Source organism: Sardina pilchardus, chromosome 14 (genome assembly GCF_963854185.1).
Source record: "Sardina pilchardus chromosome 14, fSarPil1.1, whole genome shotgun sequence".
In the NCBI taxonomy this organism is placed as follows: Eukaryota; Metazoa; Chordata; class Actinopteri; order Clupeiformes; family Clupeidae; genus Sardina; species Sardina pilchardus.
In genome coordinates, this window is record NC_085007.1 from 26,594,547 (window position 1) to 26,614,280 (window position 19,734).

General features: G+C 45.7%; 1 protein-coding gene across 1 annotated transcript in view; it reads left to right on the forward strand.

The window, feature by feature from the left end:
* The window catches only part of LOC134100381 (rap guanine nucleotide exchange factor 1-like), a 35,202-nt gene that overhangs the window by 13,091 nt on the left and 2,377 nt on the right, over nt 1-19,734 (forward strand). Inside the window, exons 2-23 of the mRNA XM_062553557.1 lie at nt 2,022-2,176; nt 3,410-3,588; nt 4,616-4,772; nt 4,934-5,019; nt 5,219-5,350; nt 8,236-8,356; nt 8,698-8,890; nt 9,528-10,022; nt 10,542-10,786; nt 13,897-13,974; nt 14,063-14,145; nt 14,583-14,667; nt 14,872-14,947; nt 15,290-15,412; nt 15,614-15,770; nt 16,156-16,341; nt 16,609-16,693; nt 16,880-16,974; nt 17,277-17,355; nt 17,541-17,642; nt 17,743-17,840; nt 18,167-18,295. Coding sequence (XP_062409541.1) covers nt 2,022-2,176; nt 3,410-3,588; nt 4,616-4,772; nt 4,934-5,019; nt 5,219-5,350; nt 8,236-8,356; nt 8,698-8,890; nt 9,528-10,022; nt 10,542-10,786; nt 13,897-13,974; nt 14,063-14,145; nt 14,583-14,667; nt 14,872-14,947; nt 15,290-15,412; nt 15,614-15,770; nt 16,156-16,341; nt 16,609-16,693; nt 16,880-16,974; nt 17,277-17,355; nt 17,541-17,642; nt 17,743-17,840; nt 18,167-18,295 — 3,139 coding nt within the window. The remainder of the gene's footprint in view (nt 1-2,021; nt 2,177-3,409; nt 3,589-4,615; nt 4,773-4,933; nt 5,020-5,218; nt 5,351-8,235; nt 8,357-8,697; nt 8,891-9,527; nt 10,023-10,541; nt 10,787-13,896; nt 13,975-14,062; nt 14,146-14,582; nt 14,668-14,871; nt 14,948-15,289; nt 15,413-15,613; nt 15,771-16,155; nt 16,342-16,608; nt 16,694-16,879; nt 16,975-17,276; nt 17,356-17,540; nt 17,643-17,742; nt 17,841-18,166; nt 18,296-19,734) is intronic.

Sequence of the window (19,734 nt, forward strand, 5' to 3'; positions counted from 1 at the left end):
GAGCAAAGATTGTCTAGTTACTTTATTAAACAGTTTCTGATGAGAGCATATGATTAAGTGAGTGCAGAACTGGGGCGCGTTTCCCAAAACTACAGTCCCTAACCCAGGTAGCAAAGTTGTTGGTTGCAATGCAATTTCCCACTGCCAACCAACTAAGTTGCGAACAGGTTAGCAGCTATGGCTTTGGGAAACGCACCCCTGGAGATCACTTTGTAGGCAGGCCAGCATTAATGATTAGAATTTGGAGCGGGCGGCCACAGGTAGCCAATTAAGCTCGATGACCAGTGGTGACTGGTCTTCAATCAAACCCTTTTGGTTTGATGAAAGACCAGTCATGGCACTGCGTTCTGGATCATCTGTGAAGCTGATACACAAGGCGGCGTTATTGTAATGTTACATGACGTTGTTCCTAAGTATTGTGGTTCTGGCACATTCCCATGGTATTGGCCAACATTTGTTTTCTGCAGAGCTAAGCATCAGCAGGCATATTTTCATGATCATCCAATCAGAAGACATGGAACTGGTTATGCGGTTGCCCAGCAACATTGCTGAAAAAGTTGTCCCAGGTATCATCACCTTAATGCTTTCACTGTACAGACCACAAGGCAAGTAAGAAGTTAGAAGACACCCTTTATTTTTTTATTTATGATATTAAATCTTATTTGACCTTACCTGTATTTACCCTCTCTCTCTCTCTATCTCTCTCTCTCTCACACACACACACACACACACACACACACACACTCACACACACATTCACACACACATGCACACACACACGTGTGCTTTCCTTCACACAGAATTCTTGTCATGTTAAACATGTGCCGTTTCTCTGGAGGGAAATAAGGAAATGCTGGTTTCAGTGGAGCTGGTGGAGTGACATGCCTCATTCCTCATGTCTAGTCTCTCTCGCTTCTGTCCTCTCTCTCTCCTGGTCATGTCCCTCTCAGCAGGTGACATTGGTATTTAGCTGAAAGCTCTTATCGTGCCAAACTCCATCAATATTGAGCTAACTTCCTCAGCCACTTGCAGAGAGAAGTATGATAGCTACCTCTCAGGTCACTGTGATAGAGGTACACATGGAAAAAAAGATGGGTACCTCTCAGATCATTGTGGTTGTTTCAGATGACGTGTGTACAGATTTGTGTTCCTGGCGGCTCAGTTAGGTAACCCGACTTAATCTGTCTTTCGCAAAAGGTTTGTTGATCTGATACTGAGCTGTCTCTTGCTTACGCAGCTGTGATGGCTGTGGAGTTGAGTGTTTGTGATTGAGTGAACAGATTTGTCAGATTTCCATCAGTTTTTCTGTTTTTCGGGTTTTGCGTCACGCAGTGGTTACTGTATAAAAAAATGAATACCTGTTTTACCAGCACAGTGACTGTGTGGAACGTCCATAGTTGAAGGAATTCTGAAGAGCTGCCATTGGCGACATTCTCTCTTTGGAGTTGTGGTGTGTGTCTTAAATGGGCAAGACACTGAAGCATCATAAAAGATGTGTGTGTTTTGAACATCTCTGTGAACGTGGCCTATTTTACACTGAGTTGCAGCCTCTAATAGACCACTATTTCTATTTATTCTCTCTCTCGAGCTGTCAGATGCACGTCTCTTTGTAACACACATTGACTCATACCTGAACCAGGAAGAAAAAAACACACAATAGCGTGCTGCTGACATCCACAACAATTGAGTAACAAGAATGTGCTAATAATAGAGAATCATCCAGGATGTATTGCTTGAGTACACATAGAGTCAACCTGAAGAATATCGTTTTTAAAGACTAAGATACTAATGGCAAATTAAGACTTAATGAAGCTACAAATTGGTAATACTGTAGGTGTTTGGATTGGGGGATGGAGGGTTGCTCTTTAGGTTCTAATTCTGTAGGCTAACCTATGCAGTCTGAGTCTTTAGGTTTAGTGTTGTAGATGTGTGGTGGCAACCTGAGCTCCACCATGATAAATATTCATACGTGTTCACCCTCATTAATCCGCTTGTCATTTCTCTCCTCCTGTGGCTTGCAGAGGGGACGCGCTCCCACCTCTCCTCCCTCAAGCTGTCCACCATGAAGCTCATGGACAAGTTCCACTCCCCCAAGATCAAACGCACACCCTCCACCAAAGGCAAGCCCCCCTCCCCAGAACCCCCGGCTCCCGCCCCAGAGAAACCAGTCAACAAGGTGAGCCTGGTCAACACTCTCTCATCAGCACTCTCTCTCTCTCATCAGCACTCCCTCTTTCTCTCTTTCTCTCTCTCTCTCTCTCTTTCTCTGTAACTCTCTCTGAATTCTATGCTGTCTGACTGTTTGTCCTGAGCTCTTGTCTTCAGCCATGGTCCTTTGGGACCCCTGCAGAACTGAAGCATGTGGAAGCATGTCATGACATTTCTCCAGCAGTTTAGAATGTAGCTCCTTAGAAGGTGACCAAATGTGGTCTGTTTTGTGTTCACTGATTTTACTGCTCTAGGGCATCCAGTTTTTTGCCCAAGATTATGGATCAATGTAGTGCCTGTTTGAGGTTTTTCAGTTAAATTTTTCTTTAGTTATACACTTATCGCGTCAATATGATTTAGTTGATATTTGACTAGATGGCTAAGCCTAGGAGTTTAGGTGGAATTTAATTGGTAGAGTCCAGTGGTGTAAGTTAATCATTTTAGGGAGACATTAGTACTACAGTCCAGCTGATTGGTTGGGAGGCATCTTTGGTATGAAGTCCTATGCATGAGTGGTTTTACGTTGTGTTAGACAGGTAAAGCTGCTGTTGTTTGATTGGTTTAGCATTCATTCATTCATTCATTGGTGAAGCTCCTACTTCCTCCAGCAGTGAGGGTATCAGTGTGGTGGGATGATCTGGAGAAGGGCTGCATGGAGTAAAGAGTCCTGTGGTCTTGCATGGGTTCAATGGAGGAATTAAAGGATGAGGAACCTGTTCAGTGCAGTGTGGAGGGGATGTCATGTTTTGGTAATGGACATGTTGGGTCGGCTTGCCATTTATGTGATGTGATGTGGGAAAACCCTTCACATGGTGAAATTTAGCAACTTTCCTAGATCGCATCGTATATGGAATAAGCCATACATTTTTATATAATATTTTCTTTTATATATATTTTTTTTTTTTATAAATTCTTTTTGATATTGGGCTAGGTTTAATCAATATACAGGAAACCAACAAACCAACTTGTAGAGGTGTGTGTGTGTGTGGTCAAAATAGTAGTTCACTGGAAGACGTTTTTTTTGTTTGTTTGATGGAATGGTCTGTGGACTGGTGGATATCACTGATATAATGGGTGTGTGTGTGTGTGTGTGTGTGTGTGTGTGTGTGTGTGCGTGTGTGCGTGTGTGCGTGTGTGCGTGTGTGCGTGTGTGCGTGTGTGCGTGTGTGTGTGTGTGTGTGTGTGTGTTGGCGAGGAGCAGAAGGTGTCTCGTCTGGAGGAGCAGGAGAAGGACGTGGTGAGCGCGCTGCGCTACTTCAAGGCCATCGTGGACAAGATGGCCGTGGACGCCAAAGTCCTGGAGATGCTCCCTGGCTCAGCCAGCAAAGTCCTGGAGGCCATCTTACCTTTGGTGCAGGGGGACACCCGCTCACACAACAGGTAAGTGTGTGTGTGGGTGTGGGTGTGTGGGTGGGTGTGCGGGTGTGTGTGTCTCCTTGTGTTGAGGGGTCATTGTGTTTTGTCTGTGAAGAATGAAGAGAATGTAAACCTCGGGGCTTATGTACGGGAAGCTGTCTTTTGTCATACACACACACACACACACACACACACACACACACACACTCACATTATTTCCTTTTTCTGGTGCTTACCTCATTGAGGCAAAGAATGATAAACTTCAGATGATGTCGCTGATAATATGCTCATTCCGAGCTGGTGACACACACTCACATCCATCCACACACACACACACACACACATACTCACCACACATTGACACACACATGCACGCACCCCGTATCCTGTTCCTGCCTCTGTGGCTGACTGTGCCTTTGGAATGTCAGAGTGTGTGTTGTCCTGGCCTGTCAGAGCAAGCCTGAGATTCACCTAGAATTCAGCGAGAGGCTCATACACTCAGTCATACAACTGGGGGCACACACTGACGCACACACACACACACACACACACACACACACACACACACACACACACACACACACACACACACACAAATGGCGCCTATCACACACATACACAAACACACACTAATGTGTACACACACACACACACACACACACACATACACACACACACACCTTGACGTACTGTAATGTAGTGATGACACACACACACACACACATACACACACACACACATACACACACACACACACACACACACACACACACACACACACACACACACACACACACACACACACACACACATACACCCACATACACACACATACACAAGCACCTTGACGTAATATAATTATCTCACCTGGTTATGTGTGAGGCTACAGCGCCCCCTAGACCACGTCCATTTTCTCATAGAGAACATTAAAGTCCTCCATAGACCCATCTGTCTGTTTCTCTCTCCTTACCTCTCTCACTTCCCTTCATTCTCTCTATCTCTCTCCCTCTCTCTCTCTCTCTCTCTCTCTCTCTCTCTCTCTCTCTCACAGTTCGGCGCTGTCCTCCTGTCATAACCGTGTGTATCAGAGTCTGGCTAACCTGGTGCGCTGGTCCGATGATGTCATGTTGAAGGGGATTGATCTGAGTGACAAGGAGACCGTGACAACGGTCACCACGGTGATCAAAGCTGTGCTCGATGGGGTGAAAGTAAGTGCTTGCCTGTTGTTTGCATGTGGTTGCGTTAGTGCTTGTGTATGATTGAATGTGTGTGTGTGTGTGTGTGTGTGTGTGTGTTTTAAGAAGTGAGTTTCTTCTTATGTTAAAAAGTCAGTAATTTATCAGTGTGTGTGTGTGTGCATTTCTAACAGGAGCTGGTAAAACTCACCATTGAGAAACAGGAACAGCCTTCACCCACATCCCCTAAACCCGCACCTCCAATGGCCAAAGCAGAGAGGTAAGAAAATACCACATACACACACACACACACACACACACACACATATTCAATTGTACCGTTTCTTCCACATCCCCCCTCTCTGACTCGAAAAGAGCTCTTTCTCTCTCAGTCACACACACACACACACACACACACACACACACACACACACACATACACATAAGAGTGAATAACAGTGCCTGTGTTTCTGCCACAGCATGTGTCTTCCAGAGCGGGACATGAGCAAGACCACACCTGTGACCACGCCCTCTGAGAGCTTGACGGACATGTCAGAGGAGGAGGCTCCACCCAAACCCCCCCTCCCTGGACCTAAACTAGCTGAGCACAGGTGAGCGACTGGTGTTTGTGTTTTGTGTGTGTGTGTGTGTGTGTGTGTGTGTGTGTGTGTGTGTGTGTGTGTGTTGAAACAACAGTGGACTGTCTGTGGAAAATGAGTGTGTTTGTGTTTCTCAGGAAAGGTCTTATGTGTTTATTAGCCTATCCTGGTTCCGTGTAAATTAATCTGGTGTTCCATTCACACTTCTTTCACACTTTCCTTGTTTTTATTTTAAGCCACAGGAACATGCTGCTTAGTTAAAAGTGTTTTGCTGTCACCGTGATTTCTCAAGACAACACACACACACACACACACACACACACACACACACACACACACACACACACACACACACACACACACACACACACACACACACACACACACACACACACACATACACACATACGTTCAAACGGAAGCCCCTCTTCCTTGTGGTCTAGACTGGAGACATTCTCACACAGATTTGATTTGTGAGCACAAAAAAGCAGATGTGAAACCCACAAACATCCACATTTAAGTAGTTCTCTGTTTGCTTGTGTGTGTGTGTGTGTGTGTGTGCGCGCGTGTGTGCGTATGTGCGCACATGTGTGTGTGTGTGTGTGTGTGTGTGTGTGTGTGTGCGCCAATCAGAGAATTTAGTGTTGATCTTTCTGAATTTTTCGATATCACGTGCTCTTTCGTTCTTTCCCTGTTACCATACACTCAGTTTCTCTCTCTCTCGTTCTCGTCTTTCTCTCACTTTCCCTTCCTCTATCTCTCTTTTTTTCTCCATCTCTTTCCCCCTCTCCTCTGCCGTCTCTTGGGTGGTGGGCTTGACCTCATCAGGGCCAGAATGCAGATGGCTGCACAGCTGGCAGTCGCTAGGCAACGGAGAGCCGCAAAGACAGAAAAGTATGTCAGCCAATGGGAAGGCATTGTGTGTCTCTATGACATCAGACATCACACAATACTTGTCCCATGTGTGTCCCAATTGGAGGAGACCTAACTCGCATGTCATGGAATATGTATCAGACAGTTGAGGCTGTGACAACGAAAAGTTAAACGCATGATTGACAGCTGCTTACCCCTCTAGTCCCTCTCCTGGTGCTCTGTGATTGGTCTTTTACCCACTCAACCTATATGAAGAGTCAAAGTAACAATAATTAAATATAAAGTAAATTACAAAGTAAAATGTCATGTAAGTCATATCACCAAGTATCAAATTTAAATATATCAACGATTATTAAATGTAATCTAATTTAAAGTTTAAATCAATGTCATTTGAATTTTGAATTACATTAAACTTTAAATCAATTGAATAAGAAGTTGAATTAATTTGAAGTCATACATCACATTTACATTTCCCTGTTGTTCTCATTTTGAATGAGACTTAAAATTTCAGCCTCATGCAATTCCGTGCGCCACCATTTAATTCGAACGCCTTTACTTCAAACTTTGGACTTTGGTACTTCAAGGTTGTACTGTCACCTGTCAATCATGCTATGTCCCCCGCCCCCCGCCCATCCACTGAATCTGAGTTGATTTATCGGGTCTTTTGTAAGACTCACTCACTCCGGGCGAAATTATCACCACGTTGTACACTGTACACAGAGGTGGGAGTAACAAAAAAAAACAAATCAATGGCGGTGGCTCCGGGGGTCGTAACTGGAAATATTAAATGTGAATAAAGGTTTCTTGACCACTTTTAATGGCTTATTTTGATACGGTTTATTGTTATGCTAAACAAATGTGTTCAGGACACACTATCATTGAAGGTTAGCTTGTTAGCTTGTTAGCTTGTTGACCCATTATAACCAATTGAAAACACATAGCAAGCTAGGCGACTAGATAGTTAGCACGCTGATATGAACTGTGGTGTTTCTGTAGATTATGAATTGTTGTCAACATGAAAACATTCAAACGGATTTTTGTGTGTATGCCACTTGAACATACTTGGGCTAAATAAACCCCTGAATGTAATCTGAAGCACTGGACTGTCTAGCTAACTAAACACTAAGCTAACCACTAACCACTAACCACTAAGCTAACCTGTTGACCACTGAGCCGAAACGCTAGGTGTGTGACAACTGGACAACATCCCCTGGGTGAAATTTTAGCAGGCGTATTTCGCGTAAAGACAGTAGAAGATCTCGCATGGTGACATGCTCTGTGGAAACCCAGCGTCAGACGAAGGACGTTTGCTCTGGTGGTGATGGTGATGAAGTGGGGGAAACTATTACTAAAGAACTGATAAATCGACTCAGATTCAGTGGATGGGCGGGGGGCGGGGGACATAGCATGATTGACAGGTGACAGTACAACCTTGAAGTACCAAAGTCCAAAGTCTGAAGTAAAGGCGTTCGAATTAAATGGTGGCGCACGGAATTGCATGAGGCTGAAATGTTAAGTCTTATTCAAAATGAGAACAACAGGCAAATGTAAATGTGATGTATGACTTCAAATTAATTCAACTTCTTATTCAATTGATTTAAAGTTTAATGTAATTCAAAATTCAAATGACATTGATTTAAACTTTAAATTGGATTACATTTAATAATCGTTGATATATTTAAATTTGATACTTGGTGATATGACTTACATGACATTTTACTTTGTAATTTACTTTATATTTAATTATTGTTACTTTGACCCTTCATAAACCTATGGCGTGTAACTTCCTTTTGTGTGTGTGTGTGTGTGTGTGCATGTATGTAAGTGTGATCCTCTGTGTCAGCATCTCATCCTGATAAACTCTTGCTTTGTCCAGGATATACTAAACTATGATTGACTAAAGTTTAGTCAATCATAGTCATCATTAGTTTAGTCACTAAACTAATGCTGTGCACTGCATTACCATAAGATCATTGTGTGATGATGCCTCAGAATAATGAGTTTGAGTGTTATTTTATTCGCAGTATCCCGATTCTGCCCCCTAAGAAGCGCGAGTCGTTGCCCGCGCTCACGCGCATCGCCGTGGTGGCACCCATGAGCCGAGCTGCCAGTGGTAGGAGTTTACCGCCCGGAGCCTTCAAACAGGTACCAGACTAAACCCCAGTTCTCTAGTTAACTCAGCACTAACACTAAACTCCAGCTCTCTAGTTACCTCAGCACTAAGACCAGACCTTAGCTCTACAGTTAACTCGGCACTAACACTGAACTCCAGCTCTCTAGTTAACTCAGCACTAAGACTAAACTCCAGCTCTACAGATAACTTAGGAATAAGACTAAACCCCAGCTCTCTAGTTAACTCCGCACTAATGCTAAACCCCAGCTCTCTAGTTACCTCAGCACTAAGACTAAAGGCAGACTGAAATCTCACACTTCTGTTCTGATTTTGTTGATGTAGTTGACTAAGTCGTGTCTGATCTATTCTACAGTTACAACAGCAGGACCAAGAGGCGGAGCTACTGCAGAGACGCTTATCGGCCGACAGCCAATCGTACAGCAGCGACTCCCCGTGCCTGTCATCCTGCGGCATCATGGGTAAACTGAGCCAGTCAGACGAGCAGCTCCCTGCGCTAGAGAGGGACAGTGGGCAGTGCTCCCGAAACACCAGCTGTGAAACGCTGGGTAATGCACACATTCAAGAAGACACAGTCTGACACAGACACGGCCATGATCCCGCACACACCAGAATGCAGTCACAAAAGGACACCCGCAAATATACACGCAGCAACACTTTTGCATCTAAAGTGTTGCATAAACATTTGCATTCATAGATAGAACAACAACTTCTATATTCTATAGCGCTTTAGTAGGGCACCTAAAGCACTTGCACCACCAATTTGTAGCACCCGCCTGGGTGATGTACGGTATCAGATAATCCAGAGGTGCGTTCAAGTTCACGAACGTAGGCGAACGTTTACAAACTCTTGCAAACAGTGTTCGGTTAGCCTTGAGTTTTTGGCGAACGTTTGCTAACAATCGCAAACAGTCTGAGGAGGTAGTGCTCCGCGAACAGTGGAACTGAACGTGAGTTTGAGGAATGCAACAATGCAATTACTGTTAGAATGCAATGTTAACATCAAATCGTTCAAATGTAACTGTTCAAAGAACACATGTTCACCACAAACGTTCGCCACTGTTTGCCAAATTTGAACGCATCTCCCATGCACACCTGCTATGGTAACGCTAAATGCTAACGTTTCCTGTTCCTGTTCTCTCCCGGTGTGCCCCCCCCCCCCCCCCCCCCCTCTCTGGCTCTCAGACGGCTACGATCCCGACTACGACTTCCTGCATCAGGACCTGTCCGTGCTGGAGTCGCTGCCTCCGTTCCCGGTGCCGGGCGGCGGCGGCGGTTCGCTGAGCCCGCTCCCCGAGTGCCTGAGCGAGTGCGGCTCTCCCCCGCCGGGCCCCCCTCCTCTCCCCCCCCTGCCCCCCTCCCTCCGCACCTCGTCGTCGGGCGCCCTCCTCCCTCCGCCGGCCCTGCCGCTCAAGAAGCGGCGCAGCGTGCCGGTCATCTCCATGCACGGCCTCCGCTTCGCGCCGCACCTCTACCACAGCCAGTCGGAGGAGTGGGACGGCGGGACGGACCCGGACCCGGACCGGCCGCCCACGCCGCCGTTCCCGCTGCTCACGCCGCTGTCGCCCATGCCGCTGCTCAACGGCGGCGTCTTCACCAGCCAGTACGCCCACTCGCCCGTCGGGGGGGACCCGCGCACCGACAGCCCCCCGCCGCTACCGGAGAAGAAGAGCCGCACCAGTGAGTAGAGGACTGGAGGGGGGAGGGGGATGGGGGGATGAGGGGATGGGGGAATGGGGGGATGAGGGGTCATCTGTAGGAAGGATGGAATTACTGAAGGGGGGGAATTACTCAAAAAAATGTAGCCCATGTTTTCCCCTGTAGGGCGGATGCATTCTGTACATCTTTAACCTCAAGAAGGTTTAGGTTTAATTTCCTTCATTTGCTGTCTTCCTCCTTATTCTCTCTCTCTATTCCTCTCTTTCTTTCTCTCTCACTTCCTCTCCCCTCTCTCTCTCTCTCCCTCCCCCCTCTCTCTCTCTCTCTCTCTCTCTCTCCCCCCCCTCTCTCGGTCTCTCTCTGTCTCTGACACTTTGCCTGACTATCTCCTTCGTCCACTTTCACCCACATCCTCTTTTCGCCCCTCTCCCTCCCTCCGTCTCTTCCTCCCTCGTTCCTCTATCTCTCTCTCGCCCCCCCCCCCCCCCTCCGCTCTCCTCCTATCTCTCCCTCCCTCCCTTCCTGCCCCGGCCCCTCTAGTCCTGCAGTACATGGCGTTTATGGAGGACTACTCGGAGCCGCAGCCGTCCGTCTTCTACCAGACGCCGGCCAGCGAGACCATCTACGAGCACCGGCTGCGCCGCCTGCAGGAGGTGTGCGGCATCAGCGAGAGCTACGGGGGCGAGCAGGCGCAGGGGGTCACCCAGGGGCAGACGCAGGGGCAGACGCAGGGGCAGACGCGGCCCTCGCCACCGCCCGCCCTGCCGCCCAAACAGAGGCAAATGGTGGGCATGGATGTGCACTGGACGCACGCACACACGCAATAACAAAACCACACACTCGCACACTGACACACACACATACATACAGACACACACACACACACACACACACACATACACATATAGACACACACACACACACACACACACATACAGACACACACACACATACAGACACACACACACACACACACAATCAATCACACACAATCACAAACACACACACACAAAACCACACAATCACAAACACACACACTCACAAACAAACATAAAGGCACACACACACACACACACACACACACTTATACTTAGACACATGCACATACACATACACAAACACGCATACACATCCCAGAACAAATCTTTCACACGTGACTATTAATACCAGTTTGTAAAATCAGTCGAGGCATATGCACACAAATACAAATTTAGAGCAGAAGAAATTTAATCATAGTCTCAAAATAGATGCACACATGCGTGCACACATGCACAGATTCATACTGTAGATGACTCCTTGTGTGTCATTTAATAATCACATTGCATGGCACTGGCAGTCTGACTGAATCCTATATTTTATCAGATGGACGGACACACACACACACACACACACACACACACACACACACACACATTCAAGAGATACACATTATGTGTGTTAATATTCCACATACCCACATTTTCTGGCTTAGTGTGCTTAAGCTCACGCTTATAGGAATATGTTTACAATAATATAATCATGACAGGATTAACAGTTCACTGGATTTACAGCACGTGTAGGTGTGTGTGTGTGTGTGTGTGTGTGTGTGTGTGTGTGAGAGAGAGAGAGAGAGTGAAAGAGAGAGAGAGATTTAATCTTCTTTAGCTTTTGCCCTCATTTCACATACTACTGTTGCCTCAGCAGTCAACTCTTTCATCTTTTTTCCTTTCTCTTAACACAGCCAGGTCGACTCTTTTTGCTCTTTTTTCATCCTTTTTCTCTCATTTCTTTTTCTTCTCTCTCTCTTCCTCCCCCTCTCTTTCTCTGTATCTCTCCAGGTCTCTCAGCTCTCTTCCTCCTCCCTTTGCTCTCGCCCCCTTCCTTCTCCTGGTTTTCCAGAGGGGGCGCGGCCTGTGCTCACTCACAGCCAATCACTCTCTAGCGCCCTCTGTGGCCACACCTCTTTGACCACACCCCTGGTGAGTTTTCTCGGCAGTCTTGTGTGGTTCTGCTTTGGGAGTGGTTTTTGGCCTGATGTGGTTCCTGCATGATGTGGTCCGCATATATTTGGTCGTGTGTTATTTAAGAGTGCGGTTGAAAGAAACTTTGCCCCATTTTGAATGAGTGATCGTCCAGCCTTACATAACAGAGCATACATCATAGGTGCTACAACAAGCTCTAATCCGTTGTCAGGCCTTTGATGATTTAGCTTCAGCCCAACCGTAGCTTACCGAAGGCCCCCATTCTAGCTCCTCGAACACCAATCTTTCTTCACCTCTCTGCCACCCTCAGAGAAGTGTTGCTCGCACGCATACTTCCCCCGACATACCAACATATGCTTTCCCACACTCACACACACAGGACCATCCCCCCCGTCCATCCGTCCCCCCCCACACACACACACACTCATAACTTCCCCTAAAGACATACACCACACAGAATGTGATTGTTCATCTGTCTTGCAGTGAAGCGCTGATGTCTTGGAAACAAAATGTACTAACACTTTGGTTACATAATGTGGAGTGAGGTGTAGCACATGACCCCTGCTCACCACTGACCATTAAGGTCAAAGCCAGGGAGACTGTTTCTCTGCAGGCCCACATGTGTGTGTGTGTGTGTGTGTGTGTGTGTGTGTGTGTGTGTGTGTGTGTGTGTGTGTGTGTGTGTGTGTGTGTGTGTGTGTGTGTGTGTGTGTGTGTGTGTGTGTGTGTGTGTGTGTGTGTGTGTGTGTGTGTGAGGGTTGAAGCACCAGGATTGGAATGCAGGAGTTTGGTATGTGAGGCAGGTTCCTGCAGGTTTGCTCAGCTTCATCTCCTGACAGAAATCTGCTCAATGTCCAGGAACACACGTTGCCTCAGTGTCTTGGAAATTGCCCTCCGACACACACACACACACACACACACACACACACACACACACACACACACACATACATCTGTGTGGTGTTATTTTTCTCTTTCCCCCCCAAACACGTTGGGGTCATGTGCTCCTCTGGCTCTTTTCTGCTTCTCCCAAATCATCTCGTCCCTCTGCTGCATGTCTGCCTTTCTGTTCTTCCCACTCGCAGAGCACAGAACCAGCCGGGCTGGCCAATCTCGGTGTGACCTCGCAGGGCGTGGGCTGGTCCACGGCCTCTCTGGCCGGCTCTTTGGCCTCTCTGCCTGCCTGTCACCCCTCTGACAGCTCTCTCACTGACTCTCTACTTACCTCTGCGGTAAAAAACAAAAAAAGATTGTGTGTGACTTGCATTTCAAGCAGTAAATGAGAGAGTGAGAGACTCTAGTGTGTGTGTGTGTGTGTGTGTGTGTGTGTGTGTGTGTGTGTGTGTGTGTGTGTGTGTGTGTGTGTGTGTGTGTGTGTGTGTGTGTGTGTGTGTGTGTGTGTGTGTGTCTGTGTCTGTGTCTGTGTCTGTGTCTGTGTCTGTGTCTGTGTCTGTGTGTAAGATGGAAGAAAGAGAGAGACTTTGTGTGTGTGTGATGTAATTGATGAGATTGCTTGTGGCGAAAGTTTGCTATAATCTACTTAATCCGTTGATAAATCTCTTTGGTACATGCACATTTTCATCTAGACACACAAATCTGTCTCTCTCTCTCTCACACACACACACACACACACACACACACACACACACACATGGGCTCTGTCCCCACCTGCTGGTAACTTTCTTACATACTCTCTCTCACAGTCATAACCATTTATTAAAGAGGGTGTGTCTGCTGCATGCATTAATTAAGTTTGTGTGCAGAGGACTCTGGGGTTTGCAATTGTTTTGGTTCTCTGTTGTTTTTGGTTGTTGTTTGTTCTTTTTTGATTCATAAGTAGTCTTGTGTTTTCAGCGGTCTGATTCTTGTGTGACGTATAGTGGATGTGAATGAAGGATACGTTTTTGTCTTATCCTGTGTTCTCTCTTCTTTAGAGTGAAAGTGCAATTGATGAGGGAGGAGAGGGGGAATATGTCAACCTGTATTCCAATGGAAATGACACACCCCACTCAGTAAGTACACTTTCATGCATCTTTGCTTTTTTGTGCGCGGCAAACGCATTGTACTCAGTTTAATTTTTTTGTGTTTTGTGTTATTTAGGCAGCAGTGAGCCTAATAGACGATATTCTTCCAACCCCGAGAATGTCCTCGTCAAGTAGCAGAGGGACAATGACCAAAGAGAGGTGCGTGTGTGTGTGTGTGTGTGTGTGTGTGTGTGTGTGTGTGTAGCACAATACCACACAGTCTTTCGCAAGCATCAATAAAGAATCAATACTTTACTTGTAAGAGAGTGTGTTTGTTTGCGTGTGTGTTTCAATGTTGCCTGTTATATTGATGTTGCCATATGTTTGTGTTATAATCCTGGCTCCCAGTAGGGAGGTCAAGGGTATTGTAATCGGGTCCATCTGTCTGTCCCTGTGTGTGTGCGCACGTGTGTGTGTGTGTTCACTTTCATAACTTAAATACCACTGGTCCGATGTAATGGTGGTGCAAGATTTTATTTATTTTTTCACTTTTTTAATATAGCGATATGAGTTTTGGTAAATTTGGGTAAATAGATGCTGCCCAGTCATAGTGTCTAGAGCTTTGGAGATGGTGATGAGTGGTTGTGGGTTTGCAGGGCTGTGGACTTGTCGGAGGATGTTGATGAACTCTCCCTCATTGACCACAAAGACATCATGAGCCGCATCACATGCAAACAAGAGGTAAGAACCATTCATCATCAACATTTACATTAAGATACATTAAGATACATTTACAGTGTAATAACTTATAATATTAGTATTATCTCATCATTTTATAATGGATTATTAATCTGGAATAACCATGGTGTCTGTCAATGCTTTATAACCATTCATACAACAAATGCTATGAAAGTTCACAACTCCTTCACCTATACTCTACTGTAGAATGATGACGGGCCTGACGTAAGGGCTGGCTCTGTTGACATACTGCTAGTCCACGCCACAGAGACTGACCGCAAAGGTATGTCATCTTTCTGTTCGCTCCTCTCCTTCAGTCACCTTTATCCATTTATCTGTTTCTTCTTCAGTGAGATGTTCAATGTGGCACCCTTGAGTGCAAGACAAACTCACTCACTCACTCTTTCGTTCATTCATTCATTCATTCATTCATTCTTCCATTCATTCAATTATTAATTCATTCACTCACTCACTCACGCATTCATTCATTCAATCATTCATTTACTCACTCATTCATTCATTCATTCATTCACTCACTCACTCATTCATTTGATTGCTATTTTGAGAAATGTTTCGATAGTAGTGCATTGATAGTGAATGACTGTTTTTGTTTGTTCTCTGCCAGACCTGGTGTTGTACTGCGAGGCGTTTCTGACCACGTACAGAACCTTCATCACCCCAGAGGAGCTCATCAAGAAGCTACACTACAGATATCCTTGCCTGAGCCAGACACACTTAACCCTTTCCAGTACACTCCGCTGGGACAGAACTAATGCGTTTAGAACTAATGAGGAGGGCCAGAAAACAGATATGTTTATGAGTATGGGGAAAATGTGGCGCACAGACCCCAAGCTGGGCACCCTTGATATAAACTATTATTGAATCTATGTCCGTATGTGTGTGTGTGTGTGTGTGTGTGTGTGTGTGTGTGAGTTTATGAATGTTTGAGTTTCTGTGTACGGTGTGTGTGGGTGTGTTTATCAGTGTGTATTCCTTCTTGACCCCCTCCGCACATATACCCGCTTCTGCCACAGTCCTGACACCTTCAAGAAACGCGTCAGTAAGAACACTTTCTTCGTGCTGGTGCGCGTCGTGGATGAGCTCTGGTGAGTGAGCCCACAGAAATGTACACACACTCAGAGCACACTCACTGTGAATGTCTCTATGTGTTTAGTGTATCTAAAAGTTGATTTTGTCTATGTGTGGGTGTTTTGTCTATGTGTGTGTGTGTGTCTGCATTTGTCTATATTTGTGTGTGTGTGTGTGTGTGTGTGTGTGTGTGTGTGTGTGTGTGTGTGTGTGTATTTACCTGTTTGTGTGTGTGTTTGTGTGTGTGTGTATTTACCTATTTGTCTCTCTGTGTGTGTGTCTGTGTTTACCTGTGTGTATGTCTGTGTGTCTGTGTGTCTGTGTGTCTGTGTGTGTGTGTGTGTGTGTGTGTGTGTGTGTGTGTGTGTGTGTGTGTGTGTGTGTGTGTGTGTGTGTGTGTAGTCTGGTGGAGCTGACGGAGGACATCCTGCGTCAGCTGATGGAGCTGGTGTTCCAGCTGCTGTGTAACGGCGAGCTGAGCCTGGCGCGCGTGCTGCGCTCCAACATCCTGGACAAGGTGGACCAGAAGAGGCTACAGAGGCACGTCCACACCCACGCACCGCTGTCCACGCGCATGGTCTCCGCCAGGTACGACACACCTGCCGAATCTAGAGTGTGTGTTTGTGTGTGTGTGTGTGTGTGTGTGTGTGTGTAAAAGGTTTCTTAAAGTGTGTGTGTGTGAGCGTGTGTAAAAGGTTTCTTAAAGTGTGTGTGTGTGAGAGAGAGAAAGGTGTGTTAATGTGTGTGTGTGTGTGTGTGTGTGTGTGAGAGAGATAGATATAGAGAGAAAGGTGTATGATTGTGTGTGTGTGTGTGTGAGAGAGAGAGTGATTCTTTGTTGTTGTTTTTCTCCAGGCCAGGCACACTCCATGATTTCCGAAGTCATGAGGTTGCTGATCAGCTCACTCTTCTGGATGCAGAGCTCTTCTATAAGATTGAGGTACTGTGGGTGTGCGTGTGTGTGTGTGTGTGTTATTGTGTGTGTGTGTGTGTGTGTTAGTGTGCGTGTGTTATTTTGTGTGTTAGTGTGTGTGTTAGTGTGTGTGTGTGTGTGTGTGTGTGTGTGTATATCATAAGGAATAAAAGGATATTAAATCACTCAGTTTGTCTCTCTCTCTCTCTCCAGATCCCTGAGGTTCTCCTCTGGGCGAAGGAGCAGAATGAGGAGAAGAGCCCCAACCTCACCCAGTTCACGGAGCACTTCAACAACATGAGCTACTGGTAAACACACACACACACACACACACACACACACACACACAGCAGTTTAACTGTAGAAGCAGCAGGAAAATGCATATATGGGCCTGCACACATACCATTTGATGAGTAGTTCTGTGAGTCACCAACCAAAAGAGCTACCAACACACACACACACACACACACACACACACACACACACACACACACACACACACAAACACCTGTACTGTAAATGAGTCAACACATTGCTAACCTGACTAAACATGAATTCAAATGTTACCTCCGTTTAATCTTCTGGTGTTTTTTGTGTGTTTGTCCACTAGGGTGCGCTCCATCATAATACAGCAGGAGAGAGCACAGGACAGGGAGAAACTTCTGCTCAAATTCATCAAGATCATGAAGGTGCATTATTCTACACTAACTGTATTGTAACCAAACCTGATGTTATGATTCCTAAAAAGTTAAAAACGAAATAAGACTAAATCCCACTCACTTTACTCACTTTAAAGTGCAAAGTGCTAAACTGCTAGAAGTGGATGAAGGTGACATGATGTTAAAGGGATTGTGTATGGCTGTGTGTTCTTCAGCACTTACGGAAGCTGAACAACTTTAACTCGTACCTGGCCATCCTGTCGGCTCTGGACTCTGCACCAATCAGACGTCTCGAATGGCAGAAGCAGACCTCTGAGGTTTGTTCCATCATCGAATCAGAATACAGCTAATGTTGAAATGACCACATATGTTCTAAGAGTTCTCAAGGTTTGTCCCACCCCCTCTCTCCTCTCTCAGGGATTAGAGGAGTACTGTACATTGATTGACAGCTCCTCATCATTCCGAGCGTATCGTGCGGCTCTGTCTGAAGTGGAGCCTCCTTGCATTCCCTACCTGTAAGTGTGTGTGTGAGTGTTTGTGTTTGAGTGTGTCTTTGATAGATGTTTGTAGTCAGCAACGTGTGCTGAAAGAAATTATTTTAAGCCCTCTATCCTGACTGTGAATTCAAGCTCTTTCCAGGATTTTTTTCCAGGACGTTTAGTACACAATTGCGAAAATGTCAAAACTGTATAAAATGGCAGAACCTTCTAGTAACTGTCAAACAGATGCAGACCCTGGGAAACTTGTGACAAAATGCAACAGTCTCACACCACCAATACCACCACCCCCACTTCCTTCTCATCTTTCTCCCTCCTGCCGTTTCTCTCTGGCTCTTCCACAGTGGGCTCATTCTCCAGGACCTGACCTTTGTTCACCTGGGCAACCCTGACCTGGTCGAAGGGAAGGTCAACTTCTCAAAGCGCTGGCAGCAGTTCAACATTCTAGACAGCATGAGACGCTTCCAGCAAGTGTGAGTTTTGCACCCTACTCCTCCCCTGTACACTAATTAACTCTCTCGCTCTCACGCGTGCTCTTTCTCTCTCTCTTTCTTTCTTTCTTTCTTTCTTTCTTTCTTTCTCTCTCTCTCTCTCCCTCTCTCTCTGAGTCAGTCGGTAATTCATTCACTCACTCATACTCACACTCAAGGATGAGCATAATTTACATATTTAATATTTAAAATAATATTTCTCAGTTGATTTTTCGTTTTTTCGTTTTTTCATGGGCCTTACAAATAAAAAGGGCAATACAGGAATACCTTTAATGGCTAAAATACTTTATTATAGTTATTAGTGAGGGAAATAAAGACCAATGATAATCCAAAAAATTATGATGAAATAACTTATCAAACGGTAGTAATAATAGTAGACACAGGTGTAGTCTTCTGATGCCTCATTGCTGTCATCCAGGCGTATAACTGCAGAGAGGTGTTCATCCTCTGCAACATCTCCTGTGGCATAATGTAAAAGAGAGCATGCATTAATTCAACCTAATCAATTTATTGATTTACAGTATCAAAGTGTCAAAGTGCTGTAGACCCTGGGTTATGGAACTTCCTAATGATAACTATTCATTCCTATACCCAGAAATGTTCTTTTTTTTGTTCTTTTGTAATAATTATTTTTGACTCTGTAATTACAGAGTTGCTCCCCTGAGATTCTGCTTGTTCGAGCGGCTTCTTACTGTACCTTGGGCATCTCCCTCCTCTATGTTTACAGCTTGCTCTTCGTCCTCCAAGTCCTCATTGTCCAGTTCAGGCAGAGCTGGACTGCTGGACTCAGTGACAGCGCCTATCAAAATACATTCATTCCAAATGTCACATGGTATATAAATTGGTTTCCAATTCCAATTCTGTTCTGTCCTTTTCTGAGTGTCTCAGCCCATGAACGTAACATTCTGAGATACAAATGTGTTGATTCTAGTCCACTATTTCACTTACGTGCTTCTGTTTCGGCCTGGATGGCTGGTATCCCAGGCAGCACCATGTTCTGCCACCTCTGGCTGCAGGCCTTTTTGCCCGAGAGGAGTACACAGCCTGTAGAAAAGATCAGAATTACTGCTGAATTATACTAAAGCAGGTGATAGTACTGTGTATTTTATTTGTACTCTTTTTCTCAAGTTCACTTACGCTTCTCCATGTTTTTCTGGACGACTGGTGTCCATCCCAGGATCATATTCTGCCATTTCTGGCTGCAGGCCTTTTTTCCCCTCAGGGGCAAGCAGGCTACTGAAATCGTAATGGGAATATTTTGTCAGCCATCTCTTCAAACATTACTGAATTACACTAATTTAATCTGTCATACCCATCCTGTTCTTACTCAAGGGATTGGTCTTTGAGTCTTCATGACCGCAGTAAGTCTCCTTTGGTGCCTCGGCCTGCACCTGTGGGCTCTCATCAGACTCGTAGTCCTG